This window comes from Phalacrocorax aristotelis, chromosome 8, assembly GCF_949628215.1.
Source record: "Phalacrocorax aristotelis chromosome 8, bGulAri2.1, whole genome shotgun sequence".
Lineage (NCBI taxonomy): Eukaryota > Metazoa > Chordata > Aves > Suliformes > Phalacrocoracidae > Phalacrocorax > Phalacrocorax aristotelis.
In genome coordinates this window covers 18,417,799-18,439,059 of record NC_134283.1, presented here as the reverse complement: position 1 = coordinate 18,439,059, position 21,261 = coordinate 18,417,799, and the positions used below count along the sequence as shown (strand labels likewise).

At 37.5% G+C, this 21,261-nt stretch overlaps 1 protein-coding gene and 1 long non-coding RNA gene across 7 annotated transcripts in view; one reads left to right on the top strand and one right to left on the bottom strand.

The window, feature by feature from the left end:
- CHD9 (chromodomain helicase DNA binding protein 9) overlaps positions 1-21,261 on the bottom strand; it is a 97,714-nt gene that overhangs the window by 56,497 nt on the left and 19,956 nt on the right. The window contains exon 1 of one of the 6 annotated variants that reach the window (XM_075101602.1): positions 18-976. The exons of the other annotated variants lie outside the window; for them this stretch is intronic. Coding sequence (XP_074957703.1) covers positions 18-47 — 30 coding nt within the window. The 5' untranslated portion in view covers positions 48-976. Of the gene's footprint in view, positions 1-17; positions 977-21,261 lie in introns of those variants that run through there. 6 annotated transcript variants of the gene reach the window in all.
- Positions 850-9,555, top strand: LOC142061070 (uncharacterized). Its single transcript, XR_012662049.1, has 2 exons — positions 850-973; positions 9,169-9,555. It is a non-coding gene; the product is annotated as an uncharacterized LOC142061070 (long non-coding RNA).

Sequence of the window (21,261 nt, the reverse complement as noted above, 5' to 3'; positions counted from 1 at the left end):
TTCAGGCTTTCACTTACCCTTCCTCTTGGCCTCTTCACTGAAGACATTTTTGGCGTCAGACAAAGGCTTGCCCTCTGCTTTTTCAGCACCCCAGGCAGTGCTCAAGAGAAAAGCATTGAAAGAAGATTGCTAAATGGCCTATTTAGCGAGCTGTGGCCACGATATGTACAACCCTCCACAAACACACATTGCGATTTATCAACATATTCCTCCCTTGGCAAGTGGACATCCACTGCTCCTCCAGCCCAGGTATGGCAGGGCTGCCTGCCTCCCCGCCAGAGCCGGGTTTCTACAACAGCTGTAAGCAGATAGCCAGATTCCAACAAAGCACAGAAAGAAATGAATGCACAAAGCATCAAAATGCATCAGCATGAATATTAGAGATGTCGTTAAAAATACTGACTCCTTCTGCGGAAGTAGGCCAGCAGATGGTGCTACCCGTTATTATTCCATTAGACTCTGCAGTTTAACCCCCAACGGACTGCTCTTCCCTACGTGTGGTACGGGCATTAACTCTTGCTTTTCCCCCTCCTGCAGTATTGCCGGCCAGGTTTCTTCGCTTGCTTGGAAAAGCATGGGAACTAGGCGGTTTTCTGTCTTAGACTCCAATTCATGGCAACTTTGCGGTTCCGTTTCTCTCATCGGAAGGGGGCTGGGGGACAGCACGGGAGGGGGGCAAAGGAGTCTGTGGCCTCAAAGGTATTTTGCTCTCCAATATACTTCTTGGCTGGTGTTTTTTTTAAAAAAAAAAAACAAACAAACAACAAACAACAACACTGAATTCATTACCATAAGCTAGCAACAGCGATTGTATAAGCATTTGCTTACAGAGCTCTCTGCTTCCTACAGAAAATGGAAGAACTCCTTAATTTTCTCTCTCTACTCCCTGCCCAGACCTGCGGGACGTTTTGCGGTGAAAATCAACTCGATTATGTGGGACACAGCTACATGGTAAACTCCTCTTCATTCCAAGGTTGGTTTAAAGTGCTATTTTAAAAGATGAGACAATTTTTAAAATATGTTTTTTTAAAGATTAAAAAAACACACCCCAAAGAAAAAAGCTTTTGACAGTATTGCTCTATTCTAGTAATACCCTTCCTTCTCAGAAGCCCATTAAAAATTAAAAAAGATAATTTGATTTCCTTTTTGCTTAATTAGATTTATACTTTTATTTTGTGATACATATGTGCTTTTCCATAGAAAATTGAAAATACTGCAGGGATTTTGAGATCGTTAAGATTAGGCCTTACACTTAATCAGGATTTCACTACTATGTAACGTTCATTTCAAAATGAAGTTCATTGTCCATTGAAAAGACTAATAATACTAAGGTACCAATACATTAAATTGATTCTTTTCTCAACCATATCACTTAAATTCAAGATATATCTGTAAATATGCAGCTTAATCACAAGGACAATTATTAAATTTTTATTTTACTTTTCAGAACTCTAACCAAGATGTTTCTACATTATAGTTACAGTATCTATAGCAAACTGCAGTGATTTATCTTTTAGGGTTATTTCATAACTTAGTAAAAATGTACTATTTTGCATTTTGAGATCAGCTAAATAATAAAATATTCCTAATGTACTCTTGGTATAATTTCAGCTTGAAGCCAAATGCTACTAAAGCCAGTATGGTTAGAGGATTTTTAAATGAAATTGGTATGTTCTTGAAAATTCCTGGGCCACAAACAAAGAAAGAATGCCTAATAATTAAATGGGCAATATAGAAATGGTGGCTTTCATAATTCTTTCATAATAATCTTCCTAGATACAGTACAACTTTTAAAACAAAGTTTCTTAAGCTACATTTCCTCAGAGCTCAAAGCTGCTTCAAGTTATTCCTCAACAGCTTTTACTACTTTCTTACTGTAGAATTGTGAGTATGCTGGATGAGGCTACTGTATGGTTTAATTCCTCAGGCTGACCCTCTGCTTCTTGCTCTGTACTATCGCATCTGTTTCTAAGTTATGTCTCCTGCACTGCACAAACAGTAAGCTATCTGTTAGAAAACTGAGAACTTTTTTTTAGAATTTTGCTATGATATTCCTAACCATATGGAAATGACATTCATGAAGATGCAGGAAGGCACCAGGCCAGCCATTCTAAGCTAAATAAAGCTGTAATGAAACCTTTGTCAAGGAAGTCACCATTGTCACCAAAACCAAAACTGGAAAGCAACGCAAGTGTTTTGAGATTAGAAGAACCCCAAACATGCTCACACTACACAGAAGAGGATATCTGTGTGTACTTAGTGACTAAAGCAGCAAAAATCTAATTCAGCAGAGGTCTTTTATTCTGATAATCATTGCATGCTTCCAAAAAAATGTGTGGCTATAAATAGTTAACAGTTGTAAGTCATCATGCACACCAAAAACAATTTCAAAAGCTACATAGCATCTACAACAAAAAGGACAAAGCGTTTTGCCAAGCCAAAAATACCCATCCCCCTTACTGAGAAGGCACGCAGATCAAACATCCTAAAGGAGCATATCCTTTTGCCAATAGCTTACAAACCTATTCCATGTATCAGTATTAAGAAATAAATGCTTAACTGAGAAACGAATACAAGATGGAAACAAAGACCCTGAGGCAGCCACGTATCTAAAAACTGAAAATTTTATTTGGAAAAATATGTTTTTTCTTTTCATGGTTGCAAAGACAATCATCCAAATATAACTGAATGTAAGCCAATGCAATGTTGTCTTGAGCCTGCACAGAGAGAGCTCCAGGGTATCTGCTGCTGCTAATAGCTTTGCCAAGCCACAGCCGAGTGCAATGAACAAGCCTCCTGTCAGTTCCTCACTGCTCCCCGCAATCCTGTGGGCAGCAGGGAAATTGGCAGGAATCACATCAATTCCATGCTACTGCTGCTGCCCTACTGCTGTTCACACAGAAGAGCTAGCCCTAAAGAAATACTAAGGGTGGAACAGATAAAACAACAGCTGTAGACTTCTCCACATATGCCCTGATTCACAGCAGCCAGGGGAGCATCTACTCTTTGGCAGCATTTGAAAGAACCTGACACGCTGTCTTGCAGGAGTAAAAGGTACACTGAACATCTGAACGTTATCTTAATTAAATTAATGTAAAATCAATCAAGTTACCAGACAGTATCGAGAGACAGCATCATGACAGCAGTCTTCCCAACAGCTAGCAGTACTCTACTGAGTAGGCTTTTCATAGACAGGCATTTCTCCAACATTTTGTTGTGGCCATAGGGCATGCATCTGAAGGTCTTCACTGGTGTACCAGTACTTCCGCCAGCAAGAACAAATCACTGTCCTCAATGCTTACAGACATTAGGTTTTTCCCCTTGAAGGTTTAAACCCATTTTAATATGCTCCAGAACAACTGATAGTTTCTTCATATCCTCTTGCATATCACTACAAAGGATGACCCATGAAGAAAGTAAGTTTAACATAGAAAAAACTTTTGTATCCCAGAAAACCCTCCCAAATCCTGCCTGATCTGTTCCATAAATGAAAGACTGCTTCAACTGTAAGAACACCTTTCTTACAGTAGGTATGGCCATTCATGGCAGAGGAGTACTACCTTCAATTCTTTGTGCGCACAGAGAATCTTTAAATATCCCTTGAAGTTGCATCCATTCTTGATATACTCCAAGGACTGGTAATGCCTCTCCCTGGAATTCTAATGACCCACACATTCCTGATTTAATTATATAAAGCACTTTTTTTTCATAATAATGCTTTTCACTTGTGGTTCTACTCACCTCAACACTAGCCACCACTAAGAACTAAATTATGACCCTAGTCTAACAACAGAAAGCTACAGTTTACATTTGCAATGCCTTGGATGATTCTTCTACTTCCCCTGGTAGTAGCATACACTGCAGGAAGATGCTCATACTAAGTATCATACACCCTGAGAGCCTATCAATTTCTTGCTAGTCTACCAGGTCCTTAGGAAAAATCAGGATGACCTTGACATCAACTGCACTGAAAGCAGCTAAAATTAGCCACCTGGAAACCTGATCTTCATGCATTACCACATCCATCTTTGTCCATGTTTATTACTAAACAACAAATCCTTTTGTGCATGTCAACTCACCACAATAGTACCAATATCATGACCATAATACTAACAAGTGAATCACATAACTAACGATAATCAGTAGTTCAGGTTTTTTGGTCCCAATTAGCTTCTCATTTTTTCACATTATAATCACATCAAAATTTGAAAACTGCAGTTGCTTTTAAGCTGCTACAGTGAAAAATCTTAAAGGAATGTCCATCATTTGAATTATAAAATTTTATGTAGGAATGCCACTTTGAAAAAATAAAATGCATGAACTCAACTCAGTGACTTCCGAATTCCATTCTAGTACTCCGAACATTCTTCCTCTAGAATAGTCTGCCTAAGTAACTCTTTTAGTGATTTTTTTTTAATGGCGGTTTATAGTCAAAGAGTGTATCTGTTAAAGAAAAGATATGAGCTCATACCCTTGAGAGTCAATCTGTAGAAGAATCCTCACAGTATGGATGTGTGTCACCCCACATGCATGCAGCAAGGACTCTCCTTTGTTGAATGGCAATCCCAGCAAAAGAAGCTGTTTTCTTTAGATATACTGAAATAAGATTTCCATGGTTAATCGGGCTACTTCTGCACAACTGATAGGAAGATGACCTAAACATGCAACAGGCTTTCTTTTTTCCAGGAGTGCCTTTTTTACTTTTTCCTTCCCTTCAGCGTGTTGCCTTTTTTTTTTCTTGTTCAACAGTTGCCCCACACGATCTGTGTGGTTCCAAACTGTGGTTCTTTCAATATGCTCATCATACTCTTTGTTCTTTTTCTTATTATCATCGCTAATGAATGTCTCAGTGTTTAAGGGATACAGAATCTCCAGGCATACATATATGAAACCTAACCCAAATTAAAACAGACATGTTACATACAGATTAAAAAAAAGGAAAAAGATACAGGGGGAAAAAAACCCCTATATTTTCCACCTTCCATATTTGTTACCTGTAATGTTGATAAATTAATGGCTAACAACTACAGCAACATAGCTGGGCAACAGTTTTCATCTGTGTAATAGTCACTTCAGAATGTAAATTTGGTTACTGGGTTTTGTACCTCACAAGGCATTTAACACCAAGCTTATGACCAAATTTTAGATTTACACGGAAATGAAAACATTTCTGTAAAGGTCAGCAACATTAAGCTAGTCATGTTTCTAAGACAAAACAAGCACCTGCTTCACAGGTCATGCATTCTCTATATAGGGCATTGTTTCTTACCTAAATGCTACAAAACCCAGTAACACATATCACTAATCATGCTTCACCATGTCGATAGCTAAGATACCGTAGTTGTGATTAGTAGCAGCTTCTTAACCAGTAAATCTCTGATATACCATATCATTCATTGGGATAAAATCAAGCCACTGTCCAATGTAACCAGATGCTGTTAACCTGGGCATGCTGCAAAGGCAGCAATGGATATTAGAGACTGAGTCTACAACACATTTTAGCTTCCATTTGGGAGATTTTGTTTGAAGACAGTTTTTTTGGGCTCAGTGCCTAATATAGTTGGATTATTTTTTCCTTAATATTTAGTAGTGGTATAAGAACCTTGTGAGACTTTCACTGTAATTCTTAAAGAGGTTATATGTAATGAAGCATATTAAATTGCCAGGAAAAGAAAGAAATAGAGAACTTCATCCTGCTTGTTCTGCCAGGCTACAGCATCGGACTTGTGTCAGTTTTCAGTGCCTTGGTGTTCAGTACCCACCATGTACCCACTTCTCTTCAGTTCTAGTCTGTACTGATGAACACAGCTATTTGGAAAATGGCATACAATACTAATAAAACCTACTGCTTCAGCGAAGTTTCTCAGGTGCTGTTTTTCACATGAGAACTAGTAACACTAAGTACTTGCATTGATGTAAGCCAGATGCAGCATGTATCTTTTGTTCCACCCATGGGGTGGGGTCCCCACTAGAAGTACTGCTATACTTAATATGAGAAAACTGTGGGCTCTGATATATGAAAACAATGTAAAGTTCATATCCAAGTCAGCTGGCACTGTCGATGCACAATAGATTTGAACTACTAGGCTCAGATCAACTTCAGTCATGCCATACCTCTACCTCTACAGATTTTCTGAAGCCTAAGGTTAAAATCTTTTAGTAAAAAAGCTCCACTAGTGTTTTTCTTGCACTCTTGACCCACTTTACCTGACATTTTTCAAATTTATTTGACTCCTAAAATACACACACACACAAAAGAAGTTGACTTAATTCAATACTCCATAAAAGGAAAGTCAGGTTTCAGTTCACTGTTTGAAACAAGTCCTGAGCAGGCACCTGGAAATCAAGCTGTAAGATACTTGGCCAAATACTTATGGGCAAGAAAATAACACAGATCTTTCTGATTTGAAAAGAGTAGTTGTCGAGTTCAAAACCCCCAGATAAAGCCCTACAAATACATAGATCCACTGAAATCTCACATCATCAAAGACATTCTTAGAAGGTGCAGGTAAAAGTTAGGTTCTTCGGGAACATACCTCTGTTTTTACAATAGGAAAACTTTTATTTAACAGGTAAAGCCAGATAGCTTCTATCACCATGGGAAGTGGAATGCTGCAAAGCAGCAGAAGAGAACAGCTCTCCAACGTTTTTTTAATGACCTTTTATACCCCACAAAAATGTAATATTAACTGAAACTGCACTAATTTCTAGCCTTTCGTCAGTGAACAATGTCGGTTAAAGTAATCTCTCTCACCAGGAAGTGGTGCTTCAAGAACCTGCTGAGTAATACTGGAGAAAATCAGAATAAGCTGTTAACTTTGTTCTTTTGATAGGAAACCTTGCATTACCTCACAAGATTAAATTCAGTTTATTTTTGCATTATATTTTAAATCCAAAGTAAGGGGACTTCCTGAACAGATATTAAATGTAAAGTGCAGTGAGGGATGCTAAAAATAATTTTTACTGTACTTAAAGATCTAAGCTTTTCTTCTGACCAAACTACTGAAACAACTCTTTTTTTTAAAATGCCTCTCCGATTTCAAAAAGGAAGAAAGCTTATTAAACTCGTTATCTCCCTTCAAAAAAATATAATACAATAAGAAGATACAATACTTTGTTTCCTAACTTTAAGATGGATAAAGGGAAAACGAAAGCACCTCACAAAATAGAAGCACACGACAGAAAAATCCCTAAATTACTTTTGGCTGGAGTAAACTTGGGCTTTGTTCTCCCTCTCCCCAGGGTAAGCCCTTGTTTCAGACATTTTCCTGGGGTTATTTTTTGAGGCTTTGTCAAAAAGGACACACTATACAAATCATAGAATGTACTGAGTTGGAAGGGACCCGCAAGGACCATCAAGTCCAACTCCTGTCCCTGCAGAAGACAACCCTGAATTCACACCATGTCTCTGAGGGCATTGTCCAAGTGCTTCTTGAATACCATCAGGCTCGGTGCCGTGACTGCCTCCCTGGGGAGCCTGTTCCAGTGCTCCAGCACCCGCTGGGTGAACAACCTTTTTGTAATATCCAACCTAAACCTCCCTTGGCACATCTTCCTGCCATTCCTCTGGGTCCTGTCCATTGGTCATCAGAGTGAAGAGATCAGCGCCTGCCCCTCCTCCTCCCCTTGTGAGGAATCTGTAAAACCACGATGAGGTCTGCCCTCAGTCTCCTCTTGTCCAGGCTGAACAAACCAAGGGACTTTAGCTACTCCTCATACGGTTTCTCCTCTAAACCTGTCACTATCTTCATGGCCCTTCTCTGGACACTCTCTGGTAGCTTTATATCCTTAATGTACTGTGGCACCCAAACCGGCACACAGCACTCGAAGTGAGGCCACACCAGTGCAGAGCCTTGACCAGCTGCAATGCAGTGCTTGATGCACCCCAGGACATGGTTGGCCCTCTTGGCTGCCAGGGCACACAGCTGGCTCATGTTCAACTTGCTCTCAACCAGAACCCCCAGGTCCCTCTCCCGCAGAGCTGCTCTCCAGCCTCTCATTCCCCAGCCTTCTCTTCCCCAGGGCTGCTGTGTCCCAGGTGCAAAATCTGGCACTTGCCCTTGTTAAACTTCATACAGTTGGTGATTGCCCAGCTCTCCAGTTTGTCCAGAATATTTTATTATTACAAAACCACAAGAACAAGCACCAGCAAAAAAAATTAATACACACATAAAAAATTAGGTATTCTGTAACAGAACAATTCAGTACTCCATCTTTCCAGTGTGCAAACATCAGGTATTTTGAAAATATAACACAAAATGTAACAAGTATAAGCTTACTGTGGTCGTGATTTTCTAGTCCTCCTGCTACTATCTGCTGAATTTTTAAAAAGCAGATGTAGCAGTGGTATGAATAAAGAGGGCAGACAAATGCCAACATCAGTATTGTGAATCATGTCATTACTCTTCCACTGTCTACAGAGCTCTAAACGGTAAAGTAGCAAAAAGAATTCCAGACACCCGTGGACTTTTTCCTAATGCTCCTCCAATCTAAACCAAGAGCCAAGTTTGTTCACAACTTCATCAAACCTCACTGGCTGTCCCAAAGAAACATGTTATTAGTACCTTCACCTGACTGGCCTCCTGCCCACGGTGCCTGACCTAAAACGAAACAGTAAGCTGCACTAAATGCACCCCCAATCCCCTAAGTGACGGAAAAGCTGTCCTTCAGAACAAGGAACACTTCTGTCCTTTATTACAAAGCCAGTCCTTGATAGTGATACATTCAACTAAAGACTTACAAGAAAGATTTAGCTTTAAAATATTCAGCTAGGTTGTTTTTCAGCTCTCAGGTTACAGTTATATATGCACATTAAACTACAAGTGACGGTTGTTTCATTTTTATGCAGCTTGCTTTAAAAAAGGCTATTGAACCATGCAACACAAGTTTGTGCATTTATACTTTCAAGCTCCTAGTAATTTCTAACACATTGATCAAATTTAGTCAAATTAGAAGAACAGAAATCTCAAGAGATGTCCCTACCACTTATGTGAGGCAAACAGGTAGAGAAGAGAGATCTTAGTGAGTGAAATGAAACATGAGCTCAATCCTTGGACCTCTGAGAGTCCACATAAGACATTACAATTATAGTAACCGCAAGCTCCTAAATCCAACCCTTTGGCACCGCATAATCTACTCATTCTTTCTTTTCTCCCTACTTCCATATAGATTCCCATCTGACGAAAGAAAACCTGAACAGAAGTTCTGCTAAGCAATGCCAAAATGGCCTTCCTGTTACCTACCTCCTCACTCCCCTTCTCTGAAGGCATTCAAATGCACCAAAACCAAAGAACTGTGGGAATGCTATAGGGAACCATATTTCTTCAGAAGATATTTTGACTAGGTGACCAAAATATCAGTCTTTTACACCTCCTGTTTTGTTATTCTTGTTTTCAATTCATGCTTAGTAGTATCTAACATTGCCTTCTGGTTTTTTCCCTTCCTACCTGTGCACCTGAGCCTCTTAAATGTGCACCTACTAACAGAACTCCCATGGCAAATTATTACATTATAAAGATGGAAGAAATGGCTGAATAAATACTTTCAGAAAGGCAAGTGCTGTAGCGTATACTTGTCCATGTATCACAATATTTAAACTGTTGTTCCTCTACTGAAGTATTGATTCTCTAATGTTAATTATGATTCTCTAGCGTTAAATTATGATTGAAAAGGATCTTTTCAATGCACGAAGTGTATTAATTTTGAAGTTTTGAGGAAATTGTGCATTCCCAGAAATGCAGGGTTCAGCACTCTTCCCTTTTCCAAAAAGTTTAATGTAGGAAATTTAAAATTTAGGACAATATACCCTGAAAAGATTGCACTTACTGTACTTCTATTCAGATTACTCAAGCCTGTTTCAATTCTCCATTCATAATAAAAACAAAACAGAAGAACAGACTGCTGTAATATTTTATATTTCTAACCATCAATTTCAGACACTGTTGCTTACTTTCTACACTTTCTTTTCTTGTGATATTCTAAAGCTCCTGTTTATAAAGAAAGACAAATTTACATGGGTTGTCTGAAGTCACTAAGACAATTCACACACTCAGGGTTAAATGCAGAAACAAGTCTTGCACAATATGATGGCCCAAGTAAAGCTTCTGAAATGTAATCCTTTTTACTGACACAAAAGTAGCTAACCCCTAATGGGAAAGATTCTTTCAGAAACTGCCTGTCTGGAAAGGAACAAGATCTATAATAATACAGCAGCTCACTTTAAGGCCTCATGAGGCACAATAGGAAGTTAAGTGTTAGCACTTTTCCAAAACTGAAAGCATGATAAAAAAATCAAAACAAGGGGCCAAATGAAATCTGAGCTTGTATTTGCTTGGAAATATAGAACATTGGAATTCTGTAATCAGAGTGCTAAGAATTATGAATCCAAATCTGTAATAGAAGAGGTGAAAAAATACCTGAAATGAAATATACTCTATCCACAAAATAAGGCAAAAGAAAGATGTTGCACATAGAATACATCGAACTTTTAAAGTTTCCCTTCTCACAGCAACTTTTCTTGCTGTTTTCTTAAAATACGTATTTTATCATTGCAACTCTCAAACTCACACTAATCCACTGGAACTCTGTTGCTAACTTCAGCTTAGTACACAAATATTATCCACTGAAACTATCAAGCAGATGCAGGCTAGGAGTTCAATAATCCAACTTTAAGGCATACCAGCTATGAAAGAAACATATCTGACCTGCATGTACAATGGAATGCCAATACTGTCCCAAAGTGTCCAAGTGCTATTGTCATCCAGACAGCAAAGTAATAACATCTATGTCAATGACCTGATACCAAAATAAATACAAACTTCCATGCATACTGTGAAATACTGTGAAAACTGAAGATACAGTTGTGTTTGACCATTAGAAACATATGCAGTTGAAAACATACCATACCTACCATTTGCATGTATGAAATTACCTCACATTAAAAATTAGAAAGGGGGAAGGAGGTAGAAAGAGGTGCAACAACTCAATCTAAATAAATCAAAATTTTAAAAGCTACATTCCTTCCACATTACTAGCAAGTATTTCACACAGAGGAAAACCTGAAAACTGGTGAAAGCAAGGGTGTGGCTTTTTCACCTGCCACTGTAAACTGAGGTTTGAACTCACTGGGAAATATCAAGATACAGGACAATTGTTTCAACACAGTAGATACAGAGAGAAGATTCTAAATAAAGGTTTTCTTTTAGAAGTTGAACAAAACTTTTAATTGTAAATAGCAGCTGAAATTTTGATTTATTTGTAAGGGAAAAAGAACATTTGAGTAACTTATACATGCCGTACCAAGTAGAGGGCATGAAGTGGAATGTGCCGAGACAGCTTTTATCCAATCTCTTCACTACACACCCAATAATTGAAATAACATAGGCACTATTCGGATTTACAGTCTGCAGTAAACTTACATATTACTTTAAAAGTATTCAAGTTTTAGCTACTGTTTTCTTTTCTAGTAGGCTTAATTGTTTACCTTAGACAAAAATTATTATTTATACGAGATTATGAAATCCTTAAAAATGCTGATTTTAGTGTAAACCAAAGAATTGGCTGCAAAAGTGTGCAGAGCAGAAAAAAAAAAATACAAAAAACTCCAAATTAAATGGAAAAAAAGAGCTTTTTCTCCTTCCATTTCCCCATATTGCTACCTACCTACTAATGTTCTAAATGGCGACCACTTTTGTGTACCATCAAGAGAGTAATTTTCTCGTGTTTTTCATTATCAACCAGTGAGGAAGACCAGGAGACAAAAACCCACCCAAACTACCTCCAAAAAGAACAACACAGAAGCAGCTTTTGATTCACTTTATCCAAACACCTAAGATGAGCTTCAGCATGCCTATCCCCAAGCGCACTAAGAAACCAGCAAGGCATACAACTCCTACTTAGCGAGAAAGAGCCACGGGACCTTAGCAGTAGCTGGTTCCTGTCAAAACTTAATTTCAGTTCAAGTGTTCCTTCTACACCTCTCATGGGAGTGGCCTTGTAAGAAAACATTTTTATAATTTGAAACAAAAACCCTTTCATCCTCATGAAGTTTACTACTGCCACTATTTCCTTACTCTCTCCCCCTCCAAACCTCTGTTTGTTTGTTTTCCCAGAGTCAGAAATCACTACAGTCATGAAGGGTTGTCAACTGCAGAACTATACATGTCTATTTTTTTTACTCTTCTCCTACTTAAAGGAGTCATTTAACTTACTGAAGCGATGAAAGCGAAGGGCAAGTAGGCAAGAACTATGCAGAACTAGCATGAACCTGCCCACCTTTTGTCTCACACCTCACTTCCACAATTACCTACAGAAGGGAAAGCTGGGCTAGGTCAGAGAAACAACCACAGATTAAACAAAACACAGATTTCTGTTCTACAACATGTTTTAATAGCATAATTTACTAAACTCTCCCCAAATTCTGCAGTACATTGAGTTCAATGGTAAAATAAAATTCATTTACAAGTTAAGCGAAGCAGCTTATTCGGAGTATGAAGGCTCCTGGAACAACATGCTGCAACTCATCACTGTCAGTACCAGGGAATGATTCTATAATATTGGCAACCTCCTTTTTAAATTTTTTTATTAAAAAAAAAGTATGCATTTTCACTGCTCCTTCATGGCAGAACAATTAAGTATTATGAAAGATGACAGACGTGAAAAAAAAAATATTAGTTGATTCTGTAGGAATAGGGAAATATTGATCATGAACTATCTTTAAATCAAAACAGATTGCATATTCAGAAAGGCTAGCATGTAAGATATCAATTTACAACAGTTTTATTCACTAGAAGCAATTATGTTTAGAATGTTAGAAGATACTACTGTGGACCAACAGGATCCAATTTCAGGCAATGGAAAAAAAAACCCAAAGCAAAGAAAAACCCAAACCATTTTTCCCCAGAAGTCTCCTAAAAAATTTCTAGAGAAAGAACATAGCATCTAAGAATTTCACAGGGATAACCATTATAAAAAGCAAAACTAAACAAAACAGCAGGGAGCATGAACTTCTGGTACAGATGAAATAGAAAAAGTTGCAAGACAGATCTCAAAAAATTACTGCTATGCTTATGTTCCTAATCTCAACCGAGTTGGGCTGTTAGCAGAAGAGGCAGGTCTAGACCCAGTGTAAAGCTCAAGACGAGATTCTTATCAATTTTCATGGAGTTAAACTGCTGTCAACATACAGCAAAATGACAGCCTGGTTAGAGACGGCAGTGTCCTGCCAGGGACATCCCCAGGCACAGCCATGAGCATGAGCACCTTCACATCTCAGTCCGCAAAAAGCAAGGTTGGGTCACCATTTCTGAAAATCTCCTGAAATCAGTTAAAGCCTGTACACATTTGCAATTAACTATATTAAGCCAAAAAGCACACCGGGCTGGCACCATAAAACATGCCTCTTGTGTAGTATCTGGAGTTGGTCAGATTTCATAATACTGCCTGATTACAGGTCAGAATCCTCCATGGGATGATATAAATAGGAGCTACGACACAAAGTAAATTCATCTTTTTAAAAAGTTGTTCTTACTGAACTCAAAGACAGTAAGACATGTCTGATTTTTTTGCTCATGTCCCTTAAATTAGTTTACCTGCCTTCCCTGTGACAACTTACGTTCTGTAGCAGCTAGTTGCTGCTTTTAAGACTTGCGAGAACTGAAGTTCCTGCTGCAGCAAAATTCACACATCAAGCTGAGCCATACCTGGGCCTCATGAGCAGCTGCTACAAAGATTTAGTGAAGAAAAACAAACCAAATGTACTGAATCTTCTAGCGCTACTTCTTATCCTTCTGAAGTATAAAAACACGTACTGGATGCCATAGCAGGTTGCCCATAGCAAAAGCACAATAGCTATGCTCTTCTAGCTATATTCTTTGCTCAAAATACTATTAAAGAACTCTCCTCCTATGTATGTGTGGTATTCAGTAAAAAAGATGGTACAGTGAAACAATTAAGATTACTTTTAAGATTATTTTTAAAATTATTTTTAAAACCTATCAGTCAGAAGTCTCTTTCTGAAACAATGTTTCAAACTATAACAAAAAAGTGCTCAGAACCAAAATATTTGCAGTCATCTTTAACACTAAGGCCAACTGTTCTTTTCTTTCCAACATAGAAACTAAAACTAGATTGTGAAGTCGTTAATATCTTAAAAGAGGCCTTCCTATCAATCTATGAAACTAGCTCTGGTTTGCAATTCAATATGCTACTGAATAGCTTTATGTGCACATAGACAATACACTACTAACACTGAAATTACTTTCAAATACAGACCAACCTCTGAAAAGATGGGAACATTTTCCTAAGATATACATTAAAATGCTAGCCTTCACAGTAAGACATCATGGGAGCAAAAAACCCAAGTAAGTGCAAACACAAGCCAAATAACCCACACAAAAGAAAACCTGCCACATTTATGAAATAAAAAAAAAAAAATCAATCCTGACTACAAATTACACAGCTTTCAGAAACATAAGACTTGTCAACTGCTCCTAGCCTAAAGCTACATTCCTAGATTCATTTATCAAACTTACTCAAATCAACATAGGAATTCTCAGTCTCATCATCCTAGAAATCCACTCACTTGTATTTATTAGCCTTAAGAATTCCAAAATTCAATCCACTCAACACCTGAAGATAGACACCATCTCGGAAATCCATGTAACAAAGACCTTGTGCAATTTTTTAACCTGATAATGAACAAAGAAAACAACACCTCTCCAAATGTAGTAGGCTGCTAGGTGGGCCAACTGCTGGAAATTATTTTGATCTCTCTATATATTTAGAATTAATGCAACAGCTGAAAGAAGTTGTAAAACCTGAGTGCACAAAGCACATGGACACCTGGACAAAAGCCACATGAATTCCAAATGTATTTCAGATTCTTTGCCTTCAAAAACTGTACTACTGGTTAACATCTTTACAAGTTCTGCTTCTCTTTCAGCAATAATGCTTCACTAACACTGTAAAGTATTGATCTTCTACAAAATATCTCAAGATGAAGTGCTGTTCTAGAAGATTTAGAGGCAACGGAATGTTTGAAACCACTCAGAAATTCAGACTTTAGATAATAGCGTTAAACAAAACAGGCTAGTGGCTACCAGTGCCAATGGATGGTCCCACAATGAGCTCACTCGCACCCTCTGTATTTGAGGCTGTGGCTCCATGTACAATTATTTTGCCTTCACTGCAGAAAATGATGCTTCCCACCCCTTCCTCCCTCCCCACCACTGTTTCTGTGGTACACAATTCTGTACAACTAAGAGGAGAACTAAATCAGGAACTTATTCCTGAAAAACACCCCCCAAAAAAGTGAGAAGTTTTTCTGCACCTGAAGGAGTTTCCCAGTTCAGTTCACAGCACAAATAGTTGTACGAACACAATACGAAGTGGAAGAATAGCTTTTTTCCATAAATTGCTTTTCGCTTTATACTTCAGGCGTATACTGAACTACAGCTTTAACAGTCTATCATATGGGTTGCTGTCTTTAGAAGACAATTTAAGGTGGGTTTTGTTTTCTGTTTTGTCTGTAACTAGGTACCACTTCTTCCAGACACAAAGCCTGCACAATTATATCAGTACTCTCACATTACTGATTTGCTTTATAGTTCTTCAGCGTTAGCAAGACATCTGCTTGCAAATAATTATTTGCAATATAATTTATCCTGCAATATAATTTAAAAAATAACATATATTTCACTTATTTTTGTCAACGAGTCTCGCCCTGATATCTGGAGGATTACTGCTTTAAGTTGAGCTAGCCAGAAGCTTCCTTCCTATGCTTACCATCTGCTAACTACTTTTTACAAAAATGCTTCTGTTTTGGCACATTTTAAAGACAATGATTGCAGTCATTTAATGAGTGTGCAATTATCTCAAGAAAAATTATATTCTTAAATTATAATAATTGTTACAACAGCAAGCACTTCGCTTGAAGAGGAAGCATACACAAAGAATTGGACAGCCTAATTATTTGACAAGCGACAAAGGTTGAGAGAGACTTAAGAAAGCATCAGTGAGGCAAAAGAGATACAAAGAATAATGATGAAAACAGTAAAGCAGACACTCTAGCACATTTTCCCAGTTCTTAGAAGTCCAGAAATTTGTCTTTCCCTTACTATAGAGCTGTATTTTGAAAAGAAAAACAAGGCAAATGAAAAAAGGAGAAATAAAAAATTATAACAAATATAATCAGTAAATGTGTTACAAACTAATCTCAAACATGTATTTCCTGTTCCCAACCTATGCAATTTGTCATTTTAAAAAGAAATAAAACATAAAATGCTTATATAAAACTTAGATAAAATATATTCAAAAGGAAATGCTTTATACACATTCAACTATAAAGCAAGCTATCAAAATATTGCTATCTTCAATGATTAATACATCATTGGCAAAAAGCCATAGATTAGTAATGAAAACACATTATATACAGCTACAGTTTAAAAGACTTGGTTCACTCCAGGGACTGCGCTACTCAAGCTCAGAGATGTTGCTCTACTCTTCTCATTAACTCTGTGCATCTGACACAGTTTTGCCACTTTCATTCACCCCTATTTGTGCAGGCCTTTCTGAAAGTAATAGAAAGAAAGCAAAAAATCTGGAAAACATGGTACAGTGTAGGGATTACTTTCATTTCTTGTACATACACGATAAACCTATTAGGTGCTGGGCAATGACAGCTGAATTCTGCTGCCTCGCTGTGGTAGAGACAATTTATTAAGCTCCTACAAGGAAGGTGAAAATTGTTCTTTAAGCAGAGAACTAAATGCAGAGTATAAAACTGCCGGATGTGTTTAAAAGGAAAGTTCAGACACAGATTTACATTTCTTAATGATTATACTACCCATAAAATTAACCATAATTGAAGAAACAAGAACAATATAAATACATTGGATATGCTTAATGGGACCTATACCAGCACTATGAAGCATTTTAGGAAAAAGAACAAGGTTTTAGGGCTCTTTTGGTTTGGGTTTTGGTGGGTGGTTTTTTTTTTGTTTGGTTAGTTTTTTTTGGGGGTGGGGTGGTTTTTTATATTTCAAGATTACAAAAGATGATTTTTAATGGCCTCCCTCCCCCCCCACACTGAAACAGATGGCTAGATTTCAGTTTTCTGATGATGCAAAGTAGAACAAATTTTGAGATGTGTATTTTATTATGCTCAGCCCCACTGAAAATTGTCACCCATTGCTTCACAAGCAATGTAACAGCATCATAATTTTACAATCTTGTATTGTAATATCACTTAGGAGCCATAACCTGTAAACTTACTATGCAAAAGAGCCAGTCTCTTCTACAAAGAATTTTATATATAATGTGATCAGTTCAATACTTCAAAATATTTCTCATTAAAGGGTCACTTGAAATTAAGCTATACAGAATGTAGGGAATACACTCTGACAAATACTATATTATTGACTTTTATACATCTTCCATAACTGCATCTATCAAGAAATTGGCTTGTTGTACCTACCATACTAGCTTACTATGTTACTTCTCTCATAAGAAACTTTACAGAGCAAGATTTCACATACAAGCAGAACACCAACCAACAGCAGAGTAAGAGGTTTACGAGTGGAATAATCCAAGGGATACTTGTCTACAATCAATTTAGAACTGATGTTAAAAGGAGGCATCTCCTAACACAGTCAGCGGTGAAATGCCCCTGGCTATTCAGGACGTGCATCTCAGCGGCACATAAGCCTGGACTTTGATCAGGTGAAACCTAGTTCCATCTCTGATGATACACTCATATATATGAGGTTATGCCATTCTGATATATACAGATGTCCCAGGGTATGACACCAACCAATCATCTACAGTGCCAAGACTTTCTTTCCTAAACTTTCAACAAGGGCAAGACAACCTGTCTCCAAAAATACAGTGTCATCTGTTGCTATAAACCAAGTGGTAGGAAAGCTCGCACCTGCAAGCACAAAAGCACCTGCATGTTTCAAGTTAGTTTAAAAAAAAAGTCAGATCTGAGATACTGGAATTCATTAATATAATGAATTATCAAGTTAGGTGCCAAACTTTTAGCCACAAAAGGGGAAAAAAAAGATTCACCTGACTTAAGAACCGAGACCACCACCTTGTCCTATAGCACTTAAATTATTAATGGAATACTATTTTCCAGTTTCATCTCAATTATTCTGCTTTCATGTATGCAGCCAGAAGAGATTAAAATTCTTATTACAAAATAACATACACAGATCATTGCAAACTTGTCTTAGGACAGTTTATACTTAGATTATCTTTCCAACTTCCTTTTTCTTCTAAGCATGCAGAACTGAATGTTGAAGCCTGTATTTTGGTTGTCTTTTTCTCAACTTTATGAAAAATGAATAGATTATTTAGCTTTAGCAAACTCAAAGCAGTTTGAGAGTGGAGTTAAAAAGATCACAAGTGTTACATTAGTCAAAGCTGAGGCTACACGAATCTTCAGTGTTTCTTCACTTTCTGTTCTCTAACTCTGATGAAAAATGCATGATGTAAAATTGAGGCACAGTTTATTTACAATTATAATCTAATTACAGCAGGCATAAAAGTGTAATAGCAGCCTAACACATTCTAGATTGTTTTTAATTCTGTATTATTATTACACTGAACAGATTGTATTTATTTTTTAATTAATTTCTATCAAAAGAATAGCTGTACAAGCAAAATATGAGTATGCTTGCTCTCAAATAACAGAAAAGTATTTTATGTTCTTCCTTAATATTAAACAACCTCAGCGTAACTGTAAGTAAAGATCTTTGGATGTCTAATGTTGGGTCCATTCCAATAGCTGCAGTTCATTAACTATTTCATAAAACAAAAGTTTCCCTTTCTGAAAAAAATCTCAATTATCAAACTGATGAAAATAATTAAATTCACTACTAATTGTTTCCTCAATGTGTACAAAAGCCAGTATGAGACATTGTCTTGTTAAACAATAAACATTTGACCTGAAGTATTATATATGAAAGTGATCAAAATCCCTTTGCATCTAACTCCTAGCCTAAAAACAACCAGTTTAAGACCAATATTCCCTCCCCATCCCTTACCCCACCTTTTTCCTCTCTGGTTAACAGACATATTTGTAAAAAGCTCACACAGAACAAACTCATGCTGAACTTTAAGTTTTACAAAGCAATCAAAGAACAGAAGTGAGAATTAGAACGAAAACCCCTCTTAGAATTGTAATCAGGCAAAAGACAGATCTAAAACACTTCTTAACTTCAGTAATTGCCATACTTTTCTACTACTATTCATATTACATACACTGCTGATTTAAAGAAGCTTCTACATTGTTTACTTCTGTCACTCCCCCATCACCTCATTCCTCATAATAGGTCGACAGCTACCACTTCACAATCAGTTTCTGAAGGAAACATTAAACATCTGTCCGATTACACAAACACAAGGTCAGAATCCAATTTATATTATTTATTGCATAGCCTTGAAATAGTAAAAGCTAAACAAAGCAGTTTTACAGCTATCTGCTTTCTGTCCATTTCATGTCAAAGTTCCAGCGGAAAAAATGTAAAAAAAGTTTAAGTCCAGTAAAGTTGCTTTGTCTTCACACCACAATAAAAACCAAACCCAAGCCCCCAAGAACTTAAAACACTGTCCACAGGCCTTAGAACTTTCCCTCTATTGCTAGTTAAAAATCAAAGCGTTAAAACTGATGTCAGCGAGATCAAAGTAAGTCTTGAATGGTTCTGACGTATACAGCAGAGAAGTCACAGCACCAGAAAGTTATTAGACCTACTTCTCGCAGCCTGGCTTGTATCCCAAATGCTCCTCACAAATGACACTAACCCCTGGATTTCTCACCACCCCCACTTCTCCTGGAACCCGCTTCCTTTTCACCCTTAACCCCAAGTATGCTCATGGGAGACCAATAGCCTCAATGCCACTGTTCGCAGCTCTGGGCTCCACTGCTCCGCTTGCTGGCAGGGAACTTGGGTGCTGCTCCCTCTGCAGTACTGTACACTAAACAGGATCATGTTTCACTAGTAGCTGCTATACCACATGTCTCTAGGTTACTGAGATAACTGACAAGAGTAGCTACTTGGGCTGTGCTCTCTTCTTCCCCCTCCCTGACCTAAAAAATAAGAAATGTTTATCGAAACCAACAGAATGCATCTACTGCATCATTGTTAATGAAGCTTATCTCAAATACACAGCCATATACATGTTCTGTTAACATCACACCACAACTTTACAGAAAAGGTTTCACTAGTAGGAATTGAAAATTACACGCTACACAAACATAAGCAGAAGTTGTAATGGAGAAGCAATCTACTGAATCAAGACCAAAGATTAAATGTTTAAACTCTTATCTCTGCACTAATGACGAAATTAAAAGGGGGGGGGGGGGGGGAGAGGGAGGGGGGCCAGGAGGTGTTACATTGCCTCCTTCACAGGCCTGTGTCCTGCAAACTAAGTAGAAGCAAGAGTCAGTAAATAAGTTCTTTTCCTTCCTAACAAATTTCATTCCAATAAGACAGCATTCTATATTCTCAGGCAGAGAGAATATTGGTAGCAAGAATATAGAGAAGTAATACTGTTATTACAACTTTTTTAAAGCTGTCTGCATGTATCTATTTGATACTAAGAGTTGCCTCTATTTTGAAATGCACAGATTGAAAATTATAAAACATTTATATTCCCTCTCCTTTCCCACATACAAGTTAAATTCCTACTAGAATTTAAAACAAGAGTTTAAAATAAAAATTCCTGCATTCACTGTTCACACGTACATGGATTTCAGAATCTCACAATTTTGCAAACCCTAGATAACCAGCAATGGCAGCTGAATATGTGCGTTTCTCACACAGAAGCTACAGCTCCTTCTGCCAAACCATCTAACTGAATAAGTTTCAGTCATTCCTATCAAATCAAATTTGGGCTAGAAGTTACCAAGAAGTGCCAAACTGTGATAATATTAAGGTATTAACTTACAGGTAACGCAGTCACTGATAACACTCAAGCATTAAAACAGAAAGCCACCAAACCAATCTCCAAAACCATAGAAATAGCATTAAAGATCAATATATTTTAAAAGCTGAGAGAATAATTATTTGTGCCTTTGGTTAGTAAGTCTCTCCTATATTCAAGACGGTTTTTTCTTTGGATTTTGGAATGTTTTGAGCTGAAAGATCGGCAAGAATCTCACATATACTGAGGTAGAAACCTCAGTAGCTGTAATAAAAACATGCTTTTGCTGGTTTCAGTGTTGTGAAAAAATAAACTTTGCTTGCCCTATTTTGTTTG